The sequence below is a fragment of the Typopeltis vanoorti genome, chromosome 20 (genome assembly GCF_054136105.1).
Source record: "Typopeltis vanoorti isolate ZY-2024b chromosome 20, IOZ_Tvanoo_1.0, whole genome shotgun sequence".
Classification (NCBI taxonomy): Eukaryota; Metazoa; Arthropoda; class Arachnida; order Uropygi; family Thelyphonidae; genus Typopeltis; species Typopeltis vanoorti.
In genome coordinates, this window is record NC_143568.1 from 72,907,862 (window position 1) to 72,931,694 (window position 23,833).

The following is a 23,833-nucleotide window of genomic DNA, read 5'->3' on the forward strand; positions in this document are numbered from 1 at the left end:
ACAAGGCCTTACTGTCCCTGTACCCAAAAAGGGCAGTCTTAACAGAATGGATAACTAAACAGTTATTATTTTGCTATCAACCACAGTTAAAATCCATAATAGGATGATACTCAATAGACTAGAACCTTACTTAACATCACTTTTAAGAAAAAAACCAAGCTGGATTGCTAAAAAAAACTATATAAAATAGAGAAAAGATACATTACATCAGAAGAATCATAGAAGGCTCATGTGATAAACTTACCTCTTTATAGACTTCAAACCTTTATAAACTTTTTAACCTTTATAGACATCAAAAAAAGCCTTTGACTCCATTAATAAAGAATCAATGTTTAAAATACTCAGCTTCTATGGTCTATCATCAAAAATCATACAACAATCTCAGCACCTTATGAAGATTACAATTATTATTACGTGACACCAACAGGGAGTCTAAAGACTCATCGAAGGAGGGCAGCCACTCCACAACTCTCTGTCTCCACCAACTTCAACTAACCGCAACTACACCAACACCATCCACCGCCACTAATATTTTCACAATCACAAACATCCATGCCCACAGCTGGACGTTTGTGATCTTCGAACCCGCCACCTTTGGGCAGTAGAGTGGATACACTCTACAGCCAAAAGTAACTACTCGGCCAACCAGGCTGGCAAAAGTCTCTTGCCCCAGGTGAGGATACACTTGGATGGATCATGTCACTAACTCTGCTATGTTAAATTTGGCTAAGCAAGAACCACTTGTCAGTATAGCCAAAAAACTACAACTCAGATGGCTTGGGCATCAACTCAGACATCCTGAAGTCTCACCCTTTTTGAAATCCCTTATCCTATACAAACCAGAAGATGGCAAACGCAGTAGAGGAAGACCACACAAACAATTTTGGCAATACATACATGAAACCATCAACAGGCTGAACTCCATCAGACATCTACCAGTTAGTTCAAGATAGAGAGACTTGGAAGAACATAAATTGCAATCTTTAATTTTTAATGTAAATCTCTTTTCCCATTGTATCATATTGTGAATAAACTATGATGATGATTATAAAATTAAACATACTGAATATACAAAATGAGTGAAAAATATTTTATTGATAAAATACATTTTAATTCATTTCTCTTTTACAAAGATCACGATTTGCAACTGTTTTTAATCCTATCCCATCCTGATTTATTCTCATGCACAGACTCACACTTCACCGTGCAGGCATTTGAAACTGAAATCCTATGGAACAGGTTGGTTAATTCTTATTCTGGGAGTGTTATACCTGTGTGTGTGAGTGGACCTGAATTGCCTGTTTTGAAGGATAAAAAAACCTGAATTTATGGGAGGAAAAACTTCTACCTCTATACGAGACAGACTAACTCACCATTTGATTGAAAACACCTGGTAAAGATTACTCCTGGGTTTAAGTCCCATCCATAGATGGGACTTAAACCCAGGTCTTTTTAGCCAAAGGGCTTGTCTAAACTATCTGAGCTACGGAGGCTCAGTTGTTTTTAACACAAAGATAAAAGAAAAAAAAAGTAAAAAATTTTTCAGTATGATATTAAGAAGGTGTAGCTTTTTCATATGCTACTCGCTCTCAAATTACTCAGTGTCATAATGTAACAGTTCATTTGCTTAATTGTGCAAAGTTAACTAAAATCAATATTTAATAAACTTATTTATATTGAAAGCAACACTGCCTATATCAACTAGTTCAACTTATATCCTTTACCTCGATGTAATAATCAAGAATTCCCTTCAAAATCTTTTTGAGATTGCTAACCTGAAATAAAATAAAAAATTCATATTAACTGAGAAATACTTTAATATACAATATATAGTAGGGTAGATAACCATATCTAGAACATACAGACCTCTTACTTGACATTTCGGATACCATCAATCCTATATAAATTTATATAATTCTGATATAAATATAACATACAAGAGAAATGTGTGTGTGTATCCAACACAAAAGAGAGGTTGAAGAACCTACAGCACACTGATGCCATATGTATACTTATTTTTTTTTTAAGAGCTGAAGATTGTAGTTATTGGACAATGTTCCTGTTTTGGCATTGGTCAATTCTTCTTGGCCAAAGGTTACTGGCATTTGTGAGACATGGCTGACAGAAGATGATTAGTTTGTGGAATAGAATGTAAAGGATATAGTATCTTCAGAGATGATAGAGAGAAAAGAAATGAGGTGGGAGGGGGGGGGGTACTGTTGATAATAGCTGATGAACTGCAAACAGAAAAATAAAGGAGGAGTTCAATTGCAAGCCAGTGAAAAATAGTGAATTTGAGGCCATGGTGTCAGATAAGAGGCCAGCAGGCAAGATATACAGTTGGTTCTTGATATACTCAGGTGGATTGTGAAGGATCAAGTAGACAGTATGCATCGGCAAATAAATTCAATTAGTGGAGGATGTGTAATTATTATGGGCAACTTCAACTATAGGAACAGATTGGAAGGAGAAGATATATGGGATGAAAGAAATGCACTTTATGCAGTTACTAAGGGATAATTACCTAAGGCAGCATGTAATGGAATGTACTAGAGGTTTGAGAGTGTGCGAGATCTAGTAATCGCATCAGAGAATTTCTAACCATGATAACCACACTGCCACCAATGGTAAGAGTGCTCTTATGGTCTTGACCTGAAGTTGCTAAATGTGTGGAATTTTTAGTTAAGGAGGAGTATGTACAGGCTGGTAAATCTGACAAACTTAGGAGACTGATTGAAACAATGTCATGGCACGAGACACTGTAAGGGCTGGATGTTGATAGTGCATGTGGGGCAGTAAAGAATTGTTTCAGGTAAGTAATAGTAGACTGCATGCCTAGAATCAGGAGGATAAATCAAGTGGGAGTTAAATGGATGAATACCATGATGAAGCAGGAGCTACAAAATATGTGAAAGGAATTCAAAGAGAAAGGTGACCAGCAGGCACACAAGCAGTACAAAGCACAGGCCAGAAGAGTGACCAGTTGGTAAGAAAGGCAAAATCAGAGTATGAGAGGAATTAGCAATATAGATCAAAGGTTCTTTTGGTATGTTTTCAAGTAAAAGGAAGAATAATTTTAATGAATGCTGATTGCAGGGAGTCAAATGAAGCAGACAAAATAGTTGAATCAGTAAGTGAACACTCTGCAAGAGTATCATCCAGGTGGAGACTTACTTTTGCAATAACAATATCTAATCTAATTCCATAGTTGTATATGAATACAGCTATGGACTCAAACGATATTACCAGCTAAACTTTTATGAGAAGGTGCTAGGGAATTGGCAGTGCCTTTTACCACATTGTTTAAGTCAGCTAAGGATTAGTACCAAGGGGACTCTTTGCATAAAGCAGACTCAAAGACTGAGTAGCAAATTACAGACTAATCACCATCTCAAGAGTTGTGGTCAAGGTATTGGAGAAGTTGGTTAAGAAAAATACAGGAATAGGATACTATACGAGGGCAAAATAGTTTTGTCGTCTCCATATATAATACAGTGACAGCTGAACTGGGTAAAGGTAATGGATTTACATTGCTACTGCTGGATTTTGCAAAGGTTTCTGTCAGGATATTGCATGGAATAATTATCAATAAATGGCAGCACACCACTACTCTAATTTGTACATTATGATCTGACAGGAATTATTCAATCATCTGACAATGATGCAAAATTGGGTGGAACAATATACAAAGATGTTAAAATTTTGCAGGATTATTTAAATAGACTAGCAGTATGGGAAAAGGAACATGGATATCAGTTTAATATAGCAGAGTAAGGTTATGCATTTTACCACTTGCGTACATGCTGATGGAACTGTACTGGATTTGTGGGTGTTAGTGGATAGGGAGTTTAAGGTTAGAGTACATATTGCAAAAGTGGCTAAAGTAGCTCATCTGATTACTTGGTTACTGAAGAACACCCTAATGAGGAGGAGGTGGAGAAGATCCAGAGGCAAGTGAACAAGATGGGAGCAAGTCTAACAAATGTACCTCATGCAGATAGGTTGAAAATTTGTGAGTTACAGAATTTGGTCAATAGGCAGAAAGGAGGTACATAGAAATTACTGAAGGATTTTTGCATGAGTAATACAGAGGATGTTTTTCAGAGCAGATCTGGTGGTGGTGAGAGAACTAGAGGCCATCCTTGGAAATTGAGCAAAAGAGTTGTTAGCAAGGATGTGAGGACTATATCTGTTGCTTGTCGATTGGTTAATGAGTGGAATAAGTTGCCAGAGTCTGTTGTGGGTACCACAACATTGCATGAATGTTGGACAGTGCTTGACATTATGTTTAGGGCCTCCATCTAACTCCATGTAACTGCCAATATAATAATAATAATAATAATAATAAATAGTCTTTCAAAATGGTGCCAAGAAACAAAACAGTGCCAAAAGCATGCAAGAAAGCTAATGCAGATGCCATAATGTAATCAGAATGTAAGAAAAAAAGAAATAACATGGTATGGTGATTTTGCTCATTAAATTTGCACTTGACTTTGCACTTCATCGATGTGACTCTGTCACATCGACGAAGGCAACAGAGAAACAGAAGAGTAAAAAAGACAGTAGTGCTTGTAGGAATAAATGATTTAAGTAGTAATAAATACAATATGAGAGAGAGATGATATGAAAGTTTCTGTAGGAAGCAAGAAAGAAGAGTGAGAGAAATGAAATTGTTAGTCTACTGCCAAGATAAGAGAGTACTGAGTTAATGAGGGCTATGATAGCAGATGATTCAATGCACTGGCTGTATGAAAAAAAATGGTGCAAATTTTTAGATGTGTGTGAAGCAAGTTTGATGGCAGCAGAGATTTGTAAGAGGGCTAGCTTACACTTGAATGGCTTTAGCAACAAGAGCCAGGAGAAATTATTCGTTGGGGTGAGACCTAATGAAGAGTCTTTAATCTAGATCATTATAAATGAATGGTAAGAATATGTAAGTTTAGCTCATGTATGCAAACCTGGTAGTGATGAATATCAATAAGAATAGTAATGAATCTGGTGAAGGTACGTTTGTGTCAGAAGCAGATGAGACTGTTCAAATGATGAGTATTCACTTGACTAAGATCTAACAACCTGGTATATGCAACATGTTGTACAAAGCTACAAATACACAGATACCATACAGATGTGCATGAGAAGGAAGTTCAAGAACTGTTGCCTAAACTGGATAAGAATTTGGCAATACAGCCAGATGGGATATCTGCATATTGCTAAAGGCATGTTCAGACAAATTGCTAGACCCTTGACATGTATGTATAATTTGAGTCTCAGCTCAGGAAAGATCCCACAGGAATGGAAAAAATGTATGATAGTTCTATTGTACAATATGTAACAACCAACCTATAAATAATGGTGTGAAGATGTTAGAGAAGTCAGTAAGAACTTGCAAATAGAAATGGATTGACAGACAAGCTATAATTTACAAAGAATAGCATGGGTTTACTAAAGGGAGGTTCTCATTCAGCAATTTGTTCATATTTTCTAATAATTTTATGGCTAAGTTGGACAAAGGGAATAGATACACTGGTAATACCTACAATAATAGGATATAAGAAGGTCGTCTGAAAAGTTCTCGCCCTTGACCACAGATGGCAACACTATCAGCAAGATTTTATTTTTTCTAAGTTGGTACATCTGTCATAAGTATCCATGTGAAATTGCAAGTCAATCTATCAAGTAGTTTGTTTTATACAGCTGTCAGAAGCAAAAGTGTTGTTTGTATCCCTTGAAATGGATAAAATTGAGTATCATGCAGTTATAAAATTCTTTGTAAAAGAAGGTTTAATTACAAAAGAAATTCATTCGAAGTTCATGAAAGTTTATGGGCACTCTTCTCCTTCGTTTTCGACAATTAAGAAATGGGCTGCGAGTTTAAACGTGGCTGTATCAGCCTTGAAGAAGATCCATGTGAAGGATGTTCAAAAAGTGTAACAACACCAGAAATCATTGATCAAGTGCATGATATGGTATTGGATGACCGGCAAGTCAAAGTGCATGAAATTGCTGAGACTATAGGCATTTCAAAAGAACGTGTAGGATATATTTTGCATAAAGAATTGCAAATGAAAAAGCTTTGCACAAGATGAGTGTCACGCATGCTCACAGCAGATCAAAAATGCACTCACATGAAAATCTCTGAACAGTGCTTGGAGCATTTTAACAAGAATAAAGCTGATTTTGTGCATCAATTTATTACTATGAATGACACATGGATTCATCATTACACACCAGAATCCAAACAGCAGTCAAAACAGTGGACAGAAGCCGGTTGTTCAGCAGCAAAGACAAAATCGGTTCCATCTGCAGGAAAGGTCATAGCATCTGTGTTTTGGGATGCTAAAGGCAGTTTGTTTATTAATTATCTTGAAAAGGGTAAAACTAACCAGGGAATATTATTCCGATCTTTTAACCAGACTAGACAAAAAAAAAAAAAAAAAAAAAAAAAAAAAATCAGTGTTTTTCTTCGAATGAAGAAGTGATTGTAGCTGTAGAAGGGTATTTTGCAGATCTTACTGAGAACTATTACAGGGACAGGATAATGGAGCTGGAGCATCGCTGGAATAAATGTATTAGTCTTAAGGGAGATTATGTTGAAAAATAATTTTGAAATTTTAAATTCATTTTTTCATTGTTAGGGCGAGAGCTTCTCAGACCACCCTCATATGTGAAAGGCTACTGCATAAACTGAAGAATTTGAGATTGGGATATATATATATATATATATAAATACACTGCTTTGAAAGAAGTCAAGGCACCGCAGTGTGAGAAACAAACAGCCACTGCATCCACCTTAATAAGATGTAGGAATTCCTTTCGCTGCAATAACTGTAGCAATCTAACATACTCCCATAAGCATTTGTTACCTATCAATGAGAATTTTGGACCACACTTCCTGTAGACATGTAATGAGGTTCTGGACTGTTGTGGAGTGGACGTTCTTTGACGTCATCCAACACTCCAGTTCATTCTACAGTTATTCAATGTGGTTGAGATCAGGCCAGTCAAGTGTGGTGATGTTCATGTCACAAAGCATGCAGTTACAGCAGTAAATGGTATAGCATGATTTGTCACTCCATATTGCAGTGACAATAGGTTTCCTACTATGGAAATCCATCTTGTGAGCTTTGATTTTGAATGTTTTTGTGCAGATTTGTGTTCTAGTTGATGCCCGAAACTCCACATTTAAAATGTCAGGCAACAAATGGTAGTTTTTACATATTATTCTTCATAGCATCCTGTGGTCATGTTCAGTGAGTGTGATGGGTCATCAGGGGCGAATGCTGGCCTTAAAATTCACACTTATCATTCAGAGAGTGAGAGGTGTGATTGAAGTCTGATTAGCGGAATAATGAATTACTGACCATTTAAAACTATATATTTAGAAATTTATGTACATTTAATCATACAAATACAACATTTATTTTCCAAATGATATTCTGTCTTTTTCAGTTTAGCTACTTAAATACAAATTCTACCCTACGGTTCTTCTTTATGAACTGGTCAATAACATTGTCATAAAAAGTTGGTTGTAACTTAATTTTCCCAAGCAACACACACACTTGTAAAGGCTGGCTGAAGCTCACTGGCTAGAGCTACTTTGACTGTGTATGGCCTTATGTTTAAGACGATGTGAAGGGAGCAGAAATGGCTATGCGCGCGCATGAAATCACAGTGCTGCAGTGAGGATTTGGAAGCTCCTACAACTGAGCAAGCTTCGGCTTTCGATACACAACGCAAAGCTCAATTATTGCCGCACAAGCTTAAGACGTCTTCTGTCTACAAAAATAAAAGCCTAAATGGAATGCTTATAAATGCATGCATTTATTAACAAATAAATATTACTTCTTTCTCAATTAATGAGCTTGTGCAGCAAGCATGGAGAATTCGCCACTGTGGGTAGCACTTGCAGTTGACTTTATACCTCCATATTTGAGTATTTCCTGCTGACTTTTTACATTAAGACTTCTGGTGGTCTTTTTTTACTTGAAGTTTTGATATGTACTGCTGATTGCATACCTCTCGAATAGTGTATACTCATGTTTTGGTCAAAGAATTATTCTAGATTTCCAGAATATCGTTATCTTCAGTTTTTTGTCACCTTTATTCACCCAATTCCTTTTACAGTACTCTTTCCTCCATTTCTAAGTTTTAAGAAAAGCAAATTATACTTGGCAAGAAATTATATCCTTATCTTCATTTTTATTGCTATAGATCTTTAATCCAGAGTACTAAATAATGTGGTGATACTCCCATGCAGGGCCATTTTAAGATAACGGCGAACCCAGTGGCTGCCAGGGCCCCAATCTCTTATTTTTTAAAATAGAGAAACCAAACAAATTTTCAGTGCCTTTATTATTACTGAACATTAGGAAATGTGATGGGGGGACTCACATTTCTCTTCCCACCGGGGTCCCAAGAAGGAGTTGATTCAGCCCTGCTCCCATGTTATTATTTGTACAGTATATGGAAACATGACTCAACTGATTTAGGTCTAAGTATCTTTACAGGTTTAATTCCCACTGATGAATCCTCAACAAAGGTGACTCTTGTCATAATGTATAGCATTATACATACATGTCTAAGAAGTGAGTGTGCACACCGCATGAGATAGAGCAACTTGATACGAAGTCAACTGCTCTATATAAAAATAGCCTAATCAATAAAATTTCAACACTTGGTTTAAAAACAGGATAAAAACAAGAATGCAATTTCTTGTCAAGCACACTTCAATTTTCCTTTCCAGTGGAGAAAAACTTCCTACATCCTATTAACATATTAGACACAGTCTGTTATTACAAAGTAAATGAAGTATATATAAGGTTTATTTACTTTAAAAAGGCAGTTAATCTTATCTTAGCAGTTTTCAAGACTGGTTTGTTGTGTGTGTGTAGCTCAGTTTCCAGGAGGGAAAATAATCAAAGGCTAAATTTCCCTAACAACTGAAATCAAGTGTTTTGCAAACAAGAAATTAATTTTTGGAAAGAAAATCACATACCTTAAGCCTCCAACTACTTCCTGTATCTGGTTTAATTTTGGAAACCCAAGTCTTGTCAAAATATTCTGGTGCTCTACATGATGGAAAATATATTAACTAAATCAGTAAACATGTATATTAGTATATTACAAAAAAGTAAAAAAAAGTAAGTTCAACTAATGACAAACTGAAAAGAAAAAAATTAACTGATAACAGAAACTAAAATTATTAATATCATCTTAAAATTTATACCAGATCATAAATATAAAATTTATAACATTTTATTTTCATAAATGTTTATATTTTTAACATTAAAATATCATTCAATTTTTAATAGTTCATTAAAAATTAACAATACAGTATAGTAAAATTTTCAACTTAAGATATGCTTTTACTGATTATATGTAATTTGTTATAAACTTACATAGAGGTTGTTGGGGAGAGGAGGGGCTTCTTTCAGAGAATCAACAGTTTATCATTTTGGCTATGTGATTAATCAAATTTATTGTAACCATTCCAATGGCCTATATTAAAATATCTGCAAGTATGTACTATTGTAATTTTTTTATATATATTTGATCCATACATGAAAGGCCACATGACCTATAGCGCATTAGTGCTGTGGGGGGGGGGGCAAGAGGAACAGCAGAGCACTGTCCATGAAAGTATCTGTAGAAGTATCTGTACAAGGTAGAAACTAAATGTGTGTGAGAGTGAGATTAAGTGGGTATGTGAGTGTCTGTGTGTGAGAGAGAGAGAGAGATCATTGATTAACTAGATTGTCCTCTTCTGGATGGAATCGAGCAATCATAGAGGATTTTGATGCACCACTCCAAATATTCCATGGCTGAACATATTTCGGCTTCGTATAGAGTTAGTAGTTGTGAAGGTGTGAAGTAATGTCTTGTGCAAAAAAAGTACACCAAGTTTTTTGGCAGCTGCAGAAGCTATAGTTGAAATGTGATTGTGCTAAGAAAGATCCGAGATGCAGGTCAGTCTAAGAAGAGAAATCTGATTGTGCTTAGATATTTCAGTTTTACTAAAGGTAAGAGAGAGGCATACAAGCGTTTTTGTGAGATATCAGACAGGACTGAGTTTTGGTTAGGGACACCTCAGCATCCCTGTCTGCTTGATCAGTGAAACTGGAGAAGAAGAGCCAATGTGAGTTGTGGTGTGGACATTGACGTCCCCAAAAACAAATAAATATAAAGTTATTTCTTGCTTTTTTGAAGCAAGTCAGAAGAAAAAGAAAAGTGAGAAAAAAGGCATTGTTGAAAAGTCAAATGGTATTTTCTGAACTTAGTCATTGTCAAATAGATTTAATAGATTTTCAATTGCACCTTGATAGAAAATTTAAGTTTATAATGGACAAAGGAATCTGCATGCCAAATATATTTTAACTATTTGGAGTATCCAGAATTCTACAGCCTGATAACAGTAGAGAAGTTGAAATTAAACAGAAAATTTGCATGATTATGTACCCAGATTTGAAAACTATGTATGACAAGGTACACCTAAGTCAGTTCGGTGCAGGAAGAGTAATTTATATAGATGCAAAAAAATATAAATAAATGGATTTTTTGATATAAATAAATTTTATATCAAAAAAATAAAAAAATATAAATAAATATCATTCTTCTGATAAATAGACCATACAAGTCATGTATAATTAAAGGACTCCCTCTGAATGTTCAGCAGTGTACCAAAAGGTAGGTTTGTGTATTTTAATATTACCTAAAGATATTTGGGAGTATAAAAGATGATTTAAACAAAGCGTTGAAAAGCATTCAACATGAAAATAATTTTTATGATAAAGAAAACCACTAAGCAGAAAAACTTAATTTCTTTAACAGAATATAAATAAAATGTAGAAATGGAGACTAATGAAAGTTCTAAAAAAATGAAATTTGTAGTACGTTTTAAAGAATACATAGGAACATGCATTTGCATTGAGTGCAAATTGCCTGCATGATAAGTGGATTAGATATGGATGAGTTTGAGGAGTTTAGCTCAAACAGATTGCATATTTTGTGGAATAAAAAGAAAACTATTTTAAAAGAATGAAAACAGGACAAAGAGAGTTTAAGTTTATGAGTAAAAAGAATGAAAATGATTTCCAATGCTAGATATCCTTATGCTTGTATCAGTTTTACTGTGCTTATTGCTGAGGGCTATGGAAAAGGTGATGCCCATTCTGCATTGGCTATTATACTTGAAAAACCTGACAATGGTTTTTAGGAATTGGATGTTAAAGGAATTATACGCAAAGTTACTATTTAGTGTTTGTGATGAAAAATGTATTTCCCCCTAAAGAACGGCCAAACAGTTCGATTTGAACAATATTTGAAGCACAATCGACTGTACAGATCAGGATTTTGTGAAAAGTAAATGCCAACAAGGATGTCAGACTCAAAATATTTATGTGAAAAGAAATGTTTCCAGTTCAAATTCTATTATAGTTCACCACATACAAATAAAGAAATTCCTCTTTTCCCACACTATTTGAATATTATTACTATTATGTTCTTCATTTGTATTCATTCTTTAGTTCAGAAATATAATGGACCACTGCAACATTTTGACAACCAATATTATTATTTAAAATTATTATTATTATTTGACACCTCCAGGGAGTCCAAAGACTCATCGAGGGAGGGCACCTGCTCTACAACTCTGTCTCTACCAACTCAATCCACCAACTGACTGCAACTACACCAACTACCGCTGACTACCACTAGTATTATTTCCACAGACAATCACAAACATCCATGCCCACGGCAGGATTCGAACCTGCAGCATTTTGGCTGGAGAGCGGATACGCTAACCACTCGGACAGCCATGCTGGCAAAGTTCCTCTAGTTGGCGACTAGAGTAGAGCTTGCGATGCTCATTTTTCGTATGGTCTAGCACCGTGGATAGCACATGCCATTTCCACTGAGCTACACAGGCGCCCCTAAAAGAAACCCTACAAAAAAGACCAGATAAAGGTTTCTCACGTGTTGGATGGGAATCGAACCCAGGTCTTCAAGACCAAAGGGTTTCACTTATACCAACTGAGCTACTAATATCTCTTTCTTTTTTTTTTTTTTTTTTTTGTATACTTTAACTAGAACTACTTATTCTACAGAATAACTTACTTTAAATGATTTCTGAAATATTCATAAACACTGCAGTATCACGAACTTACAGAACATACAAATTAAAGATGAATGTCTTTAATGTTTTTTCCATAATTTTTCTGGCTGGTGGAAACATTACACTGAATCTTACAGAATTCAAAACCATAACAGCTTTCTTGTTTGTATCCATGCCAAAGGAATGGCACACTTTGCTGTTCAAGGCCACAGAATGTGATATTAAGTAACTGCTTAGCAGATGGTGCACATGTAAAAAAAGAAATGAAGAAAAAGAAATCCTGTACATAGGAGAAATGTTTCTTAAACTGAACAAGAAATTAGCAACTGAGCTTGGCAGTTAAAGCATGGATTACTGATGTCAATGATGCAGAAAGATCAGGACAACCAAGAACTTCAGACTGCAGGTAATCATTTTGGCTGATTTCTTGTTCCCCCCCCCCCCCCCCACCACCACACAATCAATGCAAATCACACTGTGATTTAGTATCATTTGCAAGTTATATATCAAAAATATCCATTTGCTGCAGTCAAAAATAGTCTTGCTTCATTAAATATTTAGTGACTCAGTCAATCATAGTTCAACGTCAATTTCTGGGGTAGAAGGAATTTCAACCTCTTTAAAGAGGGACATCTGCAAAGAAATGTTACTTAGTGTGACATTTCTTAAAATTGGTTGAACTTTGTTATTGCTCTTGCATAGATGTTATGTTTGTATAGCCTTAAAAGCTAATGTACATTTTGGGAAAAATTATGAAAAACACATGAATTCTGCAATATCTATAAACACTGAAAAATATTTCAAATCAATATCATCTTGGCACAGATTTTTACCTTTGTGGATGAACTGTTCCATAATTACTTTGTATAAACTACAGTGATGAAATTTTTTTCTGAGAAATATCCTATACAGTGGAAACAAACAAGTGTAAATAGGTTTGTAGCACGCATGTAACAGCACTGCACGTCTCATTTTCTTCTTGGCCATGTTATGCTCAATGACTTACATTGAGCAATTACTTTACTATTATTGCTAGAGTAATTAATTAGAGAGTAATGAATTGCTCTATATAACAATGCTATTTTATGGCATGATGTGATCTATACCTCAATGATGTCACTGACAACACATGTATACATGATAACAATGTTAAGCCCAAAGAATGGAAATTCCAGAATGTACAAATCTGGGGATATATTAAATTCATATGCTCATAAGATAAAGTAAATCTTATTAGTTTGGTTAACGTAATGTATTTATAATATTGTCAATATATATAAAAGTCCTTATAATAATGATAATAATGTAAACATTTCATCGCTTTCAATCCCCAAAAACTAGACACTATGTACCACATGAGCGAGACTACTATTAAAAATCGTAAAATTTTCACTATGAAGAGAAAGGAACACCAGATCTTTTGCAATCATTATCATTTAAAAGGAAGATATTAAAAAAGGGAAAAAAATTTTTTTGATGATTCGAAAGAAAAATATATTTTCTTTTTAAGCACTGACTGCAATAATTTTTTCCATATTTTCTCTAACATCCTCAGAAGTTGGATAAAACCAATGAACCAAAATAAAAATAAGTTCAATGAGTAAGTAAGCAAAGTGATAATGTTCTTTTATACTGATGATTCCCAATCAGGGTGCAAAAACACGAAGACTACATTAGGTACATAAACAAGGAAAATGAAGATTCATCACAGACCCACATATCAAGTGGAGAAATTCTGAGGAGAGGCTATCTTAAATAGCTGACTTTAAGAAATTCAATGAGACTCTTAAAACTAAATCATATCTATTAACTATATATTTATATTAAGTATTTCTATTAACTATACATATGAAAGAGTTAATAGATATTAAATCATATCTATTAACATTTATCCATGTTTAGGGAAATCTCCATTTAAAAAAAGATGAATCCTCTTGCATTTGATAATATTCAGATCTCCAGGTGAGTAATCAATTAAGAACCACATGAAGTAGCCATATCACTAAATGCAAGTTGTAAGTGCTAGTTGTACACATCAAGATCTGTTTTTTAGATGGATAGATTTATTTTCACAATGCAAGGGCAGATATAAAAACTATGCTCATAAATTCAGCCTGTTTTCAAGTTTTGTTCAGCTGGTTCTTATTGTTGATACTCTAAGAATGTCTGGGAAACTCGAGCAAATTGGAGCTGTTGTTTAAAAATAGCCTTTAAACCTGTTCCTTCATAATACTATCAATCTATCAAGCTCAGAATTTCAATACTTCTGTTTCATAGACAATCCCCTTCCAAAGCCTCTTCTATAGAAATGTTTTTAATTCAAAATATAAGAAAAAATACTGTAATATTTTAGTTAAAAATAAAATTAAAAACATTTTACATACTTACATATGTGATAATACTTGTGACATTGCTACACCATCTGAAAGTTCTTCCACAGAACCATGGGGCGCTTGAATATTAAATGTCTGAAGCTATGCAAAATAAAATAAATAAATCTTATACAAAACTTTAAAGACATATATTTCTCTAAAATGCACCAGATAACAAATAAGCTATACGTAAAACTTCACTCACTCATTCATACCTGACTGAGTAAAATGGATAACAGATCAAACTGGTTACCAATTTTCTGTGAAACTAGGTGCTGAAATTTTAAATGCTTATAATAATAAGAAAAAAAAAATCTCAGAAAAACCCGAATTTAAGTTTAAAGTTTAAGATAATTCAGTAGCCAAAACTGACACTTTCCAAAAAAATGTTTTCTCAGGTGGATTTGGTAAAAATGCTTTCCCTATTAAATCCAATCTGTAAGCAAGTTATTCCAGAACTCTGAGTGGACAGTTTTTTATTTTTATTTTATTTTATTGAAACTTGGTATTCAGAATCCTTACAAACACTTAAATATTTAAAAATAATGCTATCACAGACATTGATAGTACTTGCTTATACAACTATAATATGTAAACAATTAAAGCCTCATAAGTCTATATGGTTACACATGTATGGCATAATGCAGTAATTTTTATCATACACCCAGGGTTCAAATCACTTTATCAAAGGATCTGAATTATAATGGAGGACATTATAATTCGATTTTTGTTGGCAAAATAATTTAAAATGATAATTCTGCTGGTTTGATAGAATTTTAGTAATTTTTATTTTTTAATATTGATTCATCCAAAAAAGATTAGATATCTACTATAATCAGTAAAAATCCATTCGACAGAAGACTTAGTTTTATGCATATAAAAATTTCTAATACAGATCTTCTGATATATTAATTTTTATTAAAATACCTACTAATGTTTCAATTAACTGAAACATGACTAGCACCATGGCTGGGCTAATAGTAAGATGGTCCCAAAAGTTACTCTAAAGACCAAACATGGAAGTTTTTCACATCACTTCAAGTCTAATAAACAGGGTGGTGGTCTCACACCAGGTAATGCATAATTTATCGCCTAAAGGCATTCAGAAATGTCCATGCCCATGGTGGGATTCAAACCCACACTGTCTGTTGGTTGGAGAATTGGTTTGTATCCATTGAACCATGCAAGCAAAATATCATTGGACTCATCCAGCATTGCAATTAAATTTTGTCATTTTAAATGGACCATTTTAATGGCAAAAGTAGACAAAACAAGATGTCTACATTCAACATACCAAAAATGGTTCAGCATTCCCACTGACACTGGAGAATGGATGTTGCTACTATAAAAGAATATCGCTATAAAACATTTTTATGACTGTTATCAGTTATCTTGGAATACTAACAGGCCTTATTTTAATGAATGATAGATTAATATTTATTTAGCGTATAGCATAATAAAGACACATGACATCAGAATATATAAATACATATTTGTGCAGACAATAAAAATGAAACAAGTAATGCACATATACAAATATCAGGTAAAAAAAAAAGTCTAAAATTTTAAGTCTAGTTCAGATAGCCAATCAAGAGCTGAAGGATCTGCCTCAAAAAAGTCTCTCAAGTCACCAGGGTAGGCTCTTATGCTGCAGTTCTCCACAATGTGCCAGATGGTTTGATTTATGGCCCCACAGTCATATTGGGGTGTAGGTGATCTTCCCCACTTGTATAAGCTGTCTGCACAGATACCATGTCCTGTGCGTATCCTATTTAAGCTTTTCCATAGATGACGTGGAAGCTCAATCCCTTTCAGATTTTGGTTGGGAAGGATATACTTGTTTAAGTCTGGTGGCGATTTTTCTTTCCAAGTTTCTAGCCATTTTGAATTAACATTGAAATTGCTATTGACTAGTTCTTCAGCCAGTATTAGTGGAGACCGTCGGGATTTAAGGCGGTTCATGTTTATATATGGGAGGTCTTCATGTATCAGCAACAGGGGATTGCTGTTTATTTTTTTGTATTCTTTTACTAGAGCATTTTGTCTGCGTAAGTTCGGTGGCGCAATATTGCTCAAAGTTGGAAGTCAGTAGAGGGAGGGTGGATTTGACACAACCTGTTATTGTCCTCATCGCTGCATTTATTTGTGTGTCAATTTTCTTGATATGAGGACTGTTTAGCCATACTGGTGAACAATATTCTGCCGCAGAGTAGACTAAGGGCAGCGTGGAGTATCACAGTGTAATAGCAGAAGAACCCCATGTAGACCCACACAGTTTTTGTATGATGTTATTACAGGTTCTGATCTTTAAAGAGAGATTCTCCAGATGTCTTTTGAAAGATAGTGTTCCGTCCAGGGTAACACCCAGATATTTAGGGAAATCTTGGTGCTGCAGCATTGTGTTGTTAAAGCTGACCTGAAGTTTCCTATTTGCAATTTGGTGTTTAGGTGAAAAGAGCTAACCTCGATCTTATTGAGGTTTGGTGTTAGTCTCCATTTATGAAAGTATTCCCCAATGGTTCTAAGGTCATTTGTGAGAATATCTTCTGTTACTTCAATGCTCTTGTGTTGGATGGCGAGGGCTATGTCATCAGCATAAGCAAATTTTTTTGACCTAGTTGTCGGTAGATCAGATGTATATAAGTTGAATAAAATTGGTGCTAATACTGAGCCCTGTGGGAGCCAATTGTTCAGCTTTCTCAGTTTGCTCATTTTGTTTCCCAGTACCACATGGAAGAACCTGTCAGAAAGCATGTTTACCAATAAGTCTTATGATGGATTGGCTGGTACGATTTGTATCAGCTTGTATAGCATCCCCTCTTTCCATACCGTGTCGTATGCAGCAGTAAGGTCAACAAACACGACAGAGGTTTTCAAACATCTCTGGAAGCCCTTCGATATGGGTAGTAAGGCTTACTTGGTCCTTAAAACTACGTTGAATCCTAAAGCCTGCATGCTCAACAGGGATAAATTCAGATATTTCTGGCCAATTCTGTTAAGGAGGAGTCTCTCGAGGAGCTTATAACAGCAACTGAGGAGTGCAATTGGGCGATAGCTCTCTACTTGATTTTGAGGCTTGTTGGGTTTTTAATATAGCTATTATTTTGGTTCTCTTAAAGGCGTTGAAAGGTTTCCGGTCTTTAAAACGTGAGAAAAGAATCTTGATAGCCATTGACGAGCATTTTTTCCACAGTTTACCAAGAATTCAGGGTGAACACCATCAAAGCCTGGTGCTTTGCCAGTTTTCACCTCCTTCAAGGTCTCAGTTAGTTCATCTGTGTTAAATTCTCTTGAAAATTGGGAACTGCCATCTGCACGTTGTCATAAGTTTTAGAGTGTTCATTTAACTTTCCGTGTGTGTTGATGATCTCGAGGAGCTCTAGACAGAGAGGTTATTCAACAGGCAATTTGATCTGGAGTCACCAAAGGATCTTTACGAGTGATTGGGTTACTTCCACCTAACTTCTTTAATAGGCTCCATGCTTTTCTACTTGATTTTTTAAAGTCCAAGTCCTCGGTAGTTTTTATCCATTTTTCTCTGTGCTCATTATCAAGCTTCTGGAGTAATTCGTCAGCTATGTCATAGTCACCAGATTCTAAGTAGACTTGGTATAGCTCTTTGCAGCCTTTATTCCAGCCAGGTATGTATTCCTTTATGAATGATAGAGCTAACATTGTACTAGCTCTGATGATGATAGTGTTAACACTAAAGAAATATGAGCTATTAAACTGTTGAATTTTTTTAATAAACCATATTTCTTTCACTTAATTCATTAAAATATTGCAGCAACATGTAAGCTTAAAGTACAGCATATACTAATCGGTTGAGCTTAGTATATAGGTCAAGCCAATTCCACATCATACCAGATTGTTAACTAGATGATTACATCTGGAAGTCCACCAATTAAATAGTGATCAACATGGACTTCACCACGCTAGATCCACAGATCTATCCATCATTATCCTTTGGACACAAGATAAGGAAAGCTTAAAAGAAACTTATGTAATTACTCAATATTTCCAGGAAATTTGACCTACTATTTTATGTCTGAGATGTCCAGCTGCAACTATATCAACAATGTCCTTTCTAGTTATTCAACATGTAATAGCAGATGGTTTCCTCTCTTCAGATTTCCTGACCAATGCCAAAATATAGCATGAGATCTGCACTAGTTCGTCCTTCTGTACGTAAATGAGTTTCTTTTGTTAACCTCAAATCAAATCCATAGTTGTGCTGATGACAATGTACCGAAACCCTAATTTTCATTTCATAAACCTTGAGTTACTCAAACATTCAAAGCTTCAACATTTCATAGCCAATAGCCTAAACAATGATCCTGTCATTCTTGTGATGAGGTGAAGTGAATGGGGTGAGGATAATCTAGTGAACATCAATTGAGAATGACATAATACTCAAATTTACGAGTAAGATCATATTTCACTTCTTTCTATCTGGGCTTATACCTTCAGCCTGGATGAACACGTCACATTCATAGCCTACAAACTTGGTATCTTTTGCACACAAGACACTTCTCACCTGTCAAAGTGCTAAACTAAGTCCCAAAACAACTCAATCCCAGAATACTGTTCTAGCATCTGGAGTAGTGAACCAAAAACCTTCCTGGAAATATGATTACTATCAATAAGGTAATCCAGTTAATATATGACCCTCCCCTTCTCTCTCTCACACACACTTATTCACTCAAATTCACTTTCACATGAACGTTCTTGTCTTATGCCTATTCTATCAACATCTTCATGGCACTATTCTGTTGAGATGCAACAAATATTCCTTTACTTTCATTTAAGCTTGAAAAACCATAGGCAGTTGGTTGCTAACAGCTATTCTTCTAATCCTTTTTCTTTCATTCTCTCTCTACCTCTGTACTTTGAAACAGATTTCCTAACACTGTTTAACCCAGAGACTACAACTTCCAGCTGTTCAAGAAAAATAAGTTCACCTTTCTCTTTAGCCACTTCCCTATACACACAGCACTGCTATGATAGGTTTGTAAAACCATCTTGTGCAGAGGTAATATTAAAAAAAATAAAGTACTATTTTCCTTTAACTCAAAAATTGTCAAAGATATTAGAGGAGAATGAAATGGACATTAATAAAGAAATAGCATGCTTGAATGTTATCCTTCACAGGACAAAGTGAGAAATTGAAAAACTGCTGAAGCAGAAAGAGATTAGCAGGGCTGAAAAGAGAAGGAAACAGGTGGTCTGAAGTAATAATAAAGACCAAGCAAACAAACAAGAAAAACAAGTTAAAAATTCACGATATTAGTGATGCCATCTAGATGCAAAAAGGTAAGTTGAAGGAATTGATTGTTGATTTGGAACAAATAATTTCAGAGGCAAGAAGTACTCTATGAGGAAGGATATAGAGTTGTTAGAAGAGGTGAAACTGAAGAGTGAGATGGTAAAGACTGTAAGTCTCCTACCAGGCTATGATAGAGGTGAACTGAGGAGGAGGGCATTGTTAGTTAATGAGTATATGTAAGTTGTGTAGAAGGAATGATGTGGAATTTGTGGATCCGTGGTCTGTGTTTGATGGAAAGAAGGATTTGTACAATGCTGGACTGCATCTAAATGGTTTTAGTGTAAGGTGTCTAGAGATAGCTCTGTTAACCGAACATGCTGAAGAACTAATTCAGGAAAACTTAAGCAATTAGGGTGGAAGCAGGTGAGTTTGTATGAAGGAACCCATCAGGCAATTGAGTGCGAGAATGAAGTGCAGAAACTAGTCTCTCAAGCTCAATAGTCTCTGAATAGGGTAGTGAATTCAGGAAGTAAACGTGGTTGGGGGCCTAGAGGGATGCTGCAGTTTCTATATACTAATGCTAGAAGTATCAGGAACAAGAGGGAGGAGTTTTTGGCATTGATTAGTGCAGCCTTGCCAAAAATTATAGGCATTAGTGAGACTTAACTAACAGCAGATGATGTAGTTACAGGGATAAAATGTGAAGGATTTAGTAGTTTCAGGGATGATAGAGAAGATAGGATGTGGGGGAGGGGTACTGCTGATGATAGCAGATGAATTGCAGCCAAAAAGAACAGGAGATAAGTGAGAGACTGGCTGTTCATTTGAAGCAGTCTGGCATAAGATTAAGGCAAGTAAGACAAAATATACAGTTGGTTGTTGCTTTAGGCCAGGTAGTTTCACAGATGATCTGGAAGACATGCATCACCAGATTAGCATGAGTACAGGTCGAGTGATTATTATGAGGGACTTCATCTATGGAAATATAGACTAGAAGGAAGAAAAGATCATATGGCAGGAAGGAAATGGAATTGATTCACCTACTGAGAGATAATTACTCGAAGCAGCATGTGATGGAGGGGACTAAGGGTGTGAGAGTATTGGACCTGGTCATAGGATCAGAGGAGCTAGGTGACCACATTACCTCTGATTGGCAAAATTAACCATGTGGTCTTGACTTGGGAGTTGCACAACACAAAGAAATTCTGTCAAGAAGGATATATGCACAAGAATATATACAAGAGTATATAAGGCAAATGACTAGGACAAGCTTAAATCTGTGCCATGGCATAAAACACTGCAGGGAAGGATATTAGTAGTGAATGTGAAATAGTTACGGGTCATCTAGAGGAAGGAATATTAAATTGCATACCTAAGGTAAGGAGGAGTTAATCAGGTAGGCATTAGATGAATGACTAACATCATTAGGCACAAGCTGCAGAAGAAGAAAATGGTGTGGAGGATATATAAAGAGAAAGGTGACCAACAAACTCACGAACAGTATAAGGTTCAGGCAAGAAAGGTGACCAGCTCATGACAAGGAAGGCAAAATCAGATAATGAGAAGAATCTAGCCAAGCAGGCCAAAGGAAATCCCAAAGAATTCTTTTGTTATGTGGCAAGTAAGAGGAAGAATGACTATGGAAGATTAATCTTAATGAGTGATGATGGTCACAAGGTGACAGAAGCAGATAAAATAGTCAAGTTACTTAGTGACCACTTTGCAAGGGTATATCATCCAAGTGGGGTTACTGCTTTAACATATGTAACAGCAAACATTAATGCAGGAATAGAGGTGGATGAATTGGAGGTTCTTAGGATATTCCAGAATCTCAATGTAAATACAGCTGTGGGATTAAATGGGATATCAGCTAGGGTTTTGCAAGAATGTGCAAGAGAAGTGGCAGTGCTTCTGACTAGGCGGTTTAATTTAAGTCTCAGCTCTGGCAGAGTTCCAAGGGAGTGGAAAGAGAGCAAAATAATTCTGTTAGATAAGGGAGGTTCTAAGACTACAGTAGCAAATTATAGACCAATCAGTATCTTAGGCATGGTGGTAAAAGTACTGAAAAAATTGATCAAAAAGAGAATGCAATAATGGATTGATAAAAATATGATACTGTATGAAGGGCAACATGGTTTTGTGAAGGGCCGGTCATGCCTTAGCAATTTGCTGTTCCTTTATAATAGGGTGACAGCAGACTTGGTTAAAAGAAATGGCTACATGATGATTGTGCTGGATTTTGCAAAGGCATATGGCAGAATATCACATGGAACTCTGTTATGCAAATTAGAAAAAAATGGGGATAGATATGACACTGGTTAGGTGGATAAGAGGGTGACTGTTGGATATCAAAAGTGGTATATGAAACTTAAATATAAAGAGCTAATAAGCTTCATTTCGGCGATATAAACATTATTTAAATTAAGGGGATATTAAATCCCACATTGTTTTAAAACCGAATAAGAAACTCAAGATTGGAATCAGAGAGTTTCATGCCGAATATGGTAAACTATAAAGTATCGGCGACCACTAACATGAGCTAATGCAAGTGACCCTAGTACGTAGTACAATACAGGAGAAATCGCAGCAAAGTCGGTAAAGTTCTGATCGCTATTCTTAGGTATCTTCCATAATGTAAAAACACATTTCTAGTGGGTCGCTGATACTTTATAGTTTACTATATTCGGCATGAAACTCTCTGATTCCAATCTTTGAGTTTCTTATTCAGTTTTAAAACAATGTGGGATTTAATATCCCCTTAATTTAAATAAATAGTGGTATATGAAAGTTCAGAATTGAGGTGAAAAAGGTGGCTAGTGATGTACCACAAGGTTTGATGTTGGGACCATTGCTGTTTAATTTCCACATAAATGATATAGGAAATAACCTGAAAGGAAATATTCAGTTGTTTACTGATGATGCAAAATTATGTAGAGTAATAGTTAATCAAGGCGATGTAGAGAGTTTGCAAGATGATTTAAATAGGCTGTCAGTATGGGGCAAAATATAATGGGTATCAATTTAATATAGAAAAAATGGAAAGTTATGCATTCCGTGATAAATAGATTACAAGCTGTGTATCACATTGATGGTACTGTACTCCAGGAAATAGATGAAGCTAGAGATTTCTGGGGGAAGGGGGATAGACAGAGAGTTAAAGTTAAAAGGACATATTGCTAAGGTGACCCATAAGATTACTTGGCTATTGAAGAACACATTAATAAGTAGAGATAAGGAAGTTGTTATTCCACTTTATATGACATTGATACATCCTCATCTGGATTACTGTGCTCATGTTTGGTTTCCTGGTCTTGGGGGATGAGGAAGTGGTGGAAAAGATTAGGAAGCAAGTGACGAAGATGGTGAATGATCTGTGGAATATTCCCTATGAAGATAGATTGAGGGTGTGTGGATTGAAAAAGTGGGTTGACAGGAGAAAAAAAGGGGGACACGATAGAAATATTTAAGTTGCTTAAAGGATTTTATAGGATTGATGTAGGGGAAATATTTCAACACTTGGCTGGAGAAGTGAGAACAAGGGGTCATCCCTGGAAGTTGAATAAAGTGTGGTTAGTAGGGGTGTGAGGACTAGATTTTTTGCTTGGAGTTGTGAATGAGCAGAATGAGTTACCAGAGTCAGTTGTGAGTGCATTATCTGTTAATGGGCTCAAAGACAGGTATGATAAATTGTATAAATAGTTTGGGTCTCCTGCAATGAGTCTATGGACTCCTTGGAGGTGCCTATATAATAATAATAATAATAATAACGGATAGGACTTTTTCATTCTGTAGATTTAAATTAAAAACTTGTAAGATCTTGCTTACATTAATTTTCTATCTTTTGCAGTTTTTTAAATAAATTTTCTCAAAGAAAAATCTGTTATTCTATTTTGTGAAGAATCCTATGAAATATTCTGTTTAGACCTGTGTCTAAAGAGGAGAGGTCAGCGAGAAAGAGAAAGATGGAATCCATATTGGTGATCACTAATTAACTGATGAGTCTCCACGTACTAAAGAAGCTGGTTGTTGATAACCTTCACCGCTTTTGAGAGTACTGAGATGAGAGCTAGATGGCTGACTTTTGTC

The 23,833-nt window shown here is 35.4% G+C and overlaps 1 protein-coding gene across 4 annotated transcripts in view; it reads right to left on the reverse strand.

Moving 5' to 3' along the window:
- Positions 1 to 23,833, reverse strand: part of LOC150095558 (protein Hook homolog 3-like) — a 236,182-nt gene that overhangs the window by 204,679 nt on the left and 7,670 nt on the right. For all 4 annotated transcript variants that reach the window (XR_016550036.1, XR_016550035.1, XM_090409833.1 and 1 more), the window contains exons 2-4: positions 14,498 to 14,583; positions 8,996 to 9,068; positions 1,725 to 1,775 (exon numbers count right to left, since the gene is read on the reverse strand). Coding sequence is in view for 2 of the 4 variants with exons in the window: in XM_090409833.1 (XP_090265959.1) it covers positions 1,725 to 1,775; positions 8,996 to 9,068; positions 14,498 to 14,583 (210 nt within the window). In the remaining 2 variants the exon portion in view is untranslated. The remainder of the gene's footprint in view (positions 1 to 1,724; positions 1,776 to 8,995; positions 9,069 to 14,497; positions 14,584 to 23,833) is intronic.